Below are 6,592 nucleotides of genomic sequence, written 5' to 3'. Positions count from 1 at the left end.
ATTGAAAATAAAAAATTTACTCAGTAACTACAACAATCATGTTGGAATATAGAATAATAATAATGACAATGATGATGATGGTGACGTCATAGAAGCCGACAATAATAACAATAACGACAATAATGATGATGATGATGGTGACGTCATAGAAGCCGGAGTACGGAAAAAATAAGTTAAAACTAAATAGAAGTTAAAAGTACAGAATATAAAATTAGATCTCATCCGTTGTGCACGCATATACAATAAAAGTTGTATAACTTAATGTGATGGCGTACATTCACCACATGATGGGATAATATCCACATTTCTTCACGATTGAAATCATATTTTTGAATTTAAAAAAAGCCAATTTATATATATATATATATATATATATATATATATATATATATATATATATATATATATATATCCAAATATAAAAAGTAATTGTCGAAAATTCAATCCTTCTAAGCAATGAAATCTAATCACTAATCAACACGAACCATAATTCCTAGTCACTAACTGATAAACAACTCTAAAAAACAGCCAGTGTTTTGACGTCTTTGGATACAGACGTTAGTGAAGACGACATAATGTCCCTTCGACTCATCCTACTTTTTCTCTTCAGGTACCTACTCACCTGAACTAAACGCTTCGAGACTAGTCTCCTATTTGTTGCCGTTTTTGACGTATTTTTGCCGTTGTTGTTGCTATTCCTCTGGCTTCTGTGGCTGCTGCGGATACCGCCACCGTTTCTACTTCCGCTGCCGCTACTACTTACCACATTACCACTGACGTTGCACACATGAGAGTTATCAATGTTAACATAATTATTGTCATCGCTGTTGGCAAGGATATTGTTGTTAACATAGATGCTACTCTCATCATTGCCGAAGTTGTAGATGCTGTTATGGTTGTTGATGATGTTATTGTTGATGATGATGTTATTGTTAGTAAGAAGAGAAGGATAAACTCCAGAAAGTCGATCTGACATTTGCAGCTGAAGATCAGGTCTCCTAACTTGTCTTTTGGTGGCACCCCTAGATGAAGTTTTACTATGGTTAAGATGGTTGTACCTGCGACGGTATTTGTGGTTGCAGTACGATCTCTGACGAGTCAAGTGATGTTGATGTTGTTTGCGTGGATGGAAACTGGTGCTGTTGTGACGATTCTGGTTCCTGCTGTTGTTGTTGCTGCTGCTGCTTGCTGCTGCGGCTGCATACTCGCTACTGTGGCTATCGTTCGGCGTCGTCGTTGAGATGAGAGTCACGTTGTTGTGGAAACCGTTGCTGGGGTCGTGCTCGATCATGCTAATATCCAGGACGTTATCATCGCCATCGCTGTAGTCGTCGTCATCGTCGTCGATTTTAATGTTTTTGTCACCAATGATCTTATACTTGCTACTTAAATTAGGTGATGGAAATCGCTCCAAGAATTTTTTCTTGTTTTTTCTGAAGTTTGTAGTGCATTGAAAATTTCTTAGGTCATTCGTTAAGGATTGACGGTAGCCATTATAAACATTAGCACCATTGAGACGACCGCCACCATCATCGTCATCATCACCATCAGCAAGACTGTTGAAATGCAGGGTGCTGTCCAGGAATGAATCACTGTCCATGGCATCCGTATTTATTTGTGTTTCATCATTTAAATCACCATCGTTATCATAGTTGTCGTCATAATTAAAATGTTTTTGAAAATTATTAATGTAATTACTATTATTTATGACTTGGAAATTATTATTATAAGTTTTAAAGAGTGAAGTTGACTTGTTGTAATGATGTTGCGCATTGAATTGGCGAGCATAGTGCGGTTGCTGTAGTTGCTGCTGACATTGCAAGAAATGTTGCAGCTGCTGCCGTTGCTGCAGTTGACTATGGCCTAAATAGGGATATGCAGCAGCCGCGAACTGATAAGATGGAGGATTAGGACGAAGTGGATGGCGGGGATGAAGAAAGTGGCATGCCTGTGTTGGGTTCGACAGAACAGAAGTGACGATTCGTCGTTGTTCTTCGTGTTGTTTCTGCAGTCGTTGTTGCAGGCCTGGTGTCTGAACTGTTTTTTGTAGAATATAACTTTCATCGTAAGTCTGAAGAGTAGGTGCCATTTTGTTATCTGTTCTATATAAGTTTATGTTTTCATATAGATTACATTGTTCTGTTTGTTTTTCCTCATGATGAAGTCTTTTTTTAGTGTCCTTTTGTTTTTGCTGCTGTTGTTGTGCATAGCCAGGATTCTGTTTCTGTTGCTGCTGATGTTGTGGTTGCTGCTGATGTTGTGGTTGCTGCTGATGTTGTGGTAGCTGCTGATGTTGTGGTTGCTGCTGATGTTGTGGTAGCTGCTGATGTTGTTCGGGTATTTGAGGCAACTCTTGCTGTCTACTCATTTGTTGTAACCATAGTGACACTTTTTCAGACGACCTCTCGATGATAGGGATGGGCGGATTAACTGCTTCCTCAGCTGAACTGCCACTTCGACTGTGGATTATCCTATTTATGATTTTCTTACCACATTTTGAAGCCTTTTTAAATTTACTGCTTTGAATTTTTTTTGCACTACTTTTAGGCGTAGAATTTTTTTTTACCTTGATTTTTTGACTGTTATTTCTGAAAAGGGAAGTTTTCTTTTTTATTTTAATGCCAGTCGCGACAATCTTCTTGTGGCTTATAATAGTTTTTCTATTTTTATTACTGTTGTTGATGTTTGGGGAACTATCGTATAAATTATTACCTGCGATATTTTCCGAGCCATCATCAGTTTCGGATGAAAGTAGTGAATCAGTGTTTGGTGAAATGTCACTCGGTGCTCCCCGAAAACTTGTTGATGGCGAGTTTGCAGGAACTGTCGATTCATAATTAGGAACTCTTAGGTTTACTAATGTCCTGTCTGCTCGAAGCGAGATTTCAGTATTATTACAATTGCGAATGTTAGTGTTATTAATGTTACAATAAGGAGTATCTGATTCCTGAGATTTTTGGTTTTCAAAGTAATAATTAATGAAGTCTATATTTGCTGTGGCCAGATCTAAGTCAGTGTTAGTTGAGTATGAAGATAATGAGGAAGCTTCACTGTTGTTGTTCTTACTCATGTGGTCTGCTCTACTTTGAATTCGACCCTTAGGAGCTGGAGTGGTTACATCCTCATCAGTCGGTGTGGGACCAGCCAGTGTAAGACTATCCAGTCTGAGACCAGTTGAAAATAAATCTTTCCTAACATTCTGTTGTAGTTGTAGTGATGGTCTGTTGTTAGCTCTGCTGTTGTTCTTCTTTTTCATGGAGCAAGACCAACGACTGCATCCACAACAGTTGTCATTGTTGAGAGTGTCAGTTGAGTGGCCGTACTCTGGCACATTCAACAACTTTGGTGGAGTAAATGCAGTGCCTGGAGCATTCAATGATGTGGGAGAATTAAACAACGGAACTCTGCTATCCTCTGCCATATTTGCATTTCCTTGAAATAGTTAATTAGTTAACATTACACTATCCATCTAAGAAACAATATAATTAAATATTAAATGAGTTAAACCTTAATTTGAGATGAAATTATAAGGCTAATAATTTTACTTTTAATTAAACATGGACAGTATAAACTGAATAAAAGCTATCATCTTTTCTTAATTTGGTGTACCCAAGTGATTAAACTATTTTCAATTCTCAGATGTGTTCAACATTAATAATTCTACTAATTTTTGAATATTTTTGTAACACCAAATTTTAATTGAAGTTAGTAAATAAAAAATGTTTGACAGATATAAAACAAATAATCACATTACATTACATTACATAATGATTTACAATAAAAAATGAATAAATATTTTTTAAGTGAATGAAATGTTTACTTATTCTGGTTTGGTTTAATTTTCAAACCTTGCTGGTTATTTTTAGATTTTAAAAACACTTATTTTTTGACACTCAGGAAGTTCAAATTAATTTAAAAGTCTTGCTTTTGAGATTTAAAATTTAATGACGTTTGTAATTTTATTTTATACATTTATTGAAATGAGTTACAAAACTTGTCAGGCTTAGAGTAACAGCTACTACTAAATCTCTAACTAAATGTAACTTCCACTTGCTAGGTATACAGAACTGAAGAAAGACAGACAACTAGCATGGAAAGAAAAGAGCTCCAGATTTTTAGGCTTTCTTAACATTTAGAGATTAAACTTTTAACATTAATTAAAAATTATAATTAATTAAATAGTAAAATTATTTTATTTTATTATTTAATATTTTAATTTAATTTTTAATAAGAAAGTGTTTCGCAAAAGTTTCACCTAACAGTTAAAACTAAATCTAAAAACTAACAAGTGACTGACATTTATTAATTTATATTTTATGCTATATTTTATAAACAATTTATTAAATTTAATTGATTAATTTTATTAAATTAAATAAATTTATTATGCTATATTTTATGAAAAATAGAACTTAAAATAAAAAGTCGAGTCAATTTTAGAAGAATTTAACAATTTTTAAAATCTGCGCCATACTTTGATTAGACCAGCCTCCGAACCTGCGATGAAAAGTAAACTTCAGGTTTAATTCGAGAAGGATTTTTAATCGTTACGAATATTCCCTAAATATTCCTCCTGATATCGTTTAATTTTATTTCATAAAATTAACTGAGTTAAATATTCAATTGTTATTTTCAGTTGTTTTTGCATAAATATTTTTGTTATTAGCCACCATTGAATTATATATAATTCCATGTTAGCCACTTACATATTCGTTATTAAATATTAATGTGCGTACCTACATACCGAGGTTTTTCACTGGTGTTTTTGACTTTGACTTTTGGTATTTTACTGGTATTCTAATCTAAGTAGGTGCATAAGTATTAGTTTATAAACCTTTCCTTTATAACTTACCTATATGTCTATATAATGAACAGAACTTTACCACCGGACTTAAACGTTGAAATGGATGCGTTTTTTGTTAATTATGTTGCATTGTGCATATGGTTGTCGGAATGAAATCATAACGACTAAAAAACTAACAATTTCCAATAATAAATAAAACATCACGAGCTAACAAGGTGATTTGTGCGAACTATATAAGAAACTGCGACAATTATTGAAAGGTATTCGGGCTGCTGGTGAGTCCCCGTAGGGACGAAAAAAGTGTCCAACCTATCCAAACGAATACTATTCTTTTCCTCTCCCGCTCACTGCTCTTCCTGGTTCGGTGCTCTCTCAAACATCAAACGCAACCGCAACATGGTGGAGGTAGTTGTCCATTGCTGTGGTCACAACGGTGGAAGACTTTATCAACTAAAAAAGGTTTTATCAAGATGACAGTCGTAAATTTTGCTCAACCTTTTTGCTAGAATTTTCTTGAAAAAGATGGCGACTCCTAGAATAATTTACCAAGTAATATTTGTTTTCTATATTCATAAAATTGGGTTAAACTTGCGGTACAAGACTGTTATTTGCTGACAGTTTTTAAACAACTTGGTCTTTGGTTACCGCGTTTGTTTGTTTACTCAAATTTAAATTTTCTCTAAATTTTTTTAAACATTTATCCAAATTTTATTCCAAATTATTATCATTATAAGTTATTTTTTGTATTATTATTAAATTAATTTTATAATTTTCGTAAAAACTTTATTTATAAGTAAAAGAGAGGTTAGTTTTTTTTAAGCTCCCGCCAATAGGCTGGGCAGCCTACTGCTGCAGTTTTCAATTGGAGAAATTTTTTTTCTTCTTTGACCATGTCAGAAAGAAAGAGACAAAGAGTGTCAGAAGATCACTCTGACATTCCTTGTCCTTAAAATTATGTAGTTAAGGCTGAAAAAGAAAATATGTTTTCAAAAATTTCAATTTTTCAAATACATAAATTTTTTACAAACAATGTAGAGGTGATGTAGAAATAACTAAAATTTTTCCCAAAAAAGTATTAATTAAAATTAACAATGAAAACCAAAGGGATAAAATAGAAAATATTAACAGAATGTTTGATTGTAATATAAAGACTTACATTGATAATAAAACAAATGTGGTAAAAGGGGTGATTAAAACAAGCATTCTGAAAAATTGTTCAGAGGAAGAAATAAAGGATGAGTTGTGTAAAGAGGGAGTAATTGATGTTAAAAATATAAAAATATTTAAAAATAAAGAAATAAATACTAATACCTACATTATTACTTTTTAATTATCCCAACTTCCTACAGAAATTAAAATATGCTATTCTAAAGTAAAAGTTGAGAAATACACTCCCCCACCCATTAGATGTACTCGATGTCAAAAATTTGGCCATTTCCACAAATTTTGTAAAAATAAATCAGTTATATGTGCTTATTGTGGTGAAACCGGTCATAAGCACTCATGGAAAAATCCATGTAAAAATAATCCTAAATGTTTTCATTGTGGACAAGCCCACCCATCATTTGATAAATCTTGTCCAACCTACAAAATTGAAAAAAAAACAATTGAAACAAAAATCATAAAAGGGATAACCTACAAACAAGCCAAAATTTTAACAACATCAAAAGATAAACCAACATATGCTAGCATAGTACAACTTAAAACAACAAAAATAACTACAGACATTGGTATCCAATGCAATTTATTAAACGTCCCAGTACTAAAAAAACTCAAACAAGAACCTTCAGA

The 6,592-nt window shown here is 33.1% G+C and overlaps 1 protein-coding gene across 1 annotated transcript; it reads right to left on the bottom strand.

Moving 5' to 3' along the window:
* Window positions 1-351: 351 nt before the first annotated feature.
* On the bottom strand, window positions 352-3,432 carry HELRODRAFT_193762 (hypothetical protein). The gene has a single exon (XM_009028793.1). The coding sequence runs from the start codon at window positions 3,419-3,421 to the stop codon at window positions 518-520; it is 2,904 nt and encodes a 967-aa protein (XP_009027041.1). The 5' UTR covers window positions 3,422-3,432; the 3' UTR covers window positions 352-517.
* Window positions 3,433-6,592: the final 3,160 nt, after the last annotated feature.

The sequence above is a fragment of the Helobdella robusta genome (genome assembly GCF_000326865.2).
Source record: "Helobdella robusta unplaced genomic scaffold HELROscaffold_58, whole genome shotgun sequence".
In the NCBI taxonomy this organism is placed as follows: Eukaryota; Metazoa; Annelida; class Clitellata; order Rhynchobdellida; family Glossiphoniidae; genus Helobdella; species Helobdella robusta.
Note: the sequence above shows the minus strand (reverse complement) of the source record. Positions and strands in the feature narration are given on the sequence as shown.

What these genes read in the sequence shown, in the direction of transcription:
- HELRODRAFT_193762 (XM_009028793.1), bottom strand. Translation starts at nt 3,421, where the DNA reads ATGGCAGAGGATAGCAGAGTTCCGTTGTTTAATTCTCCCACATCATTG.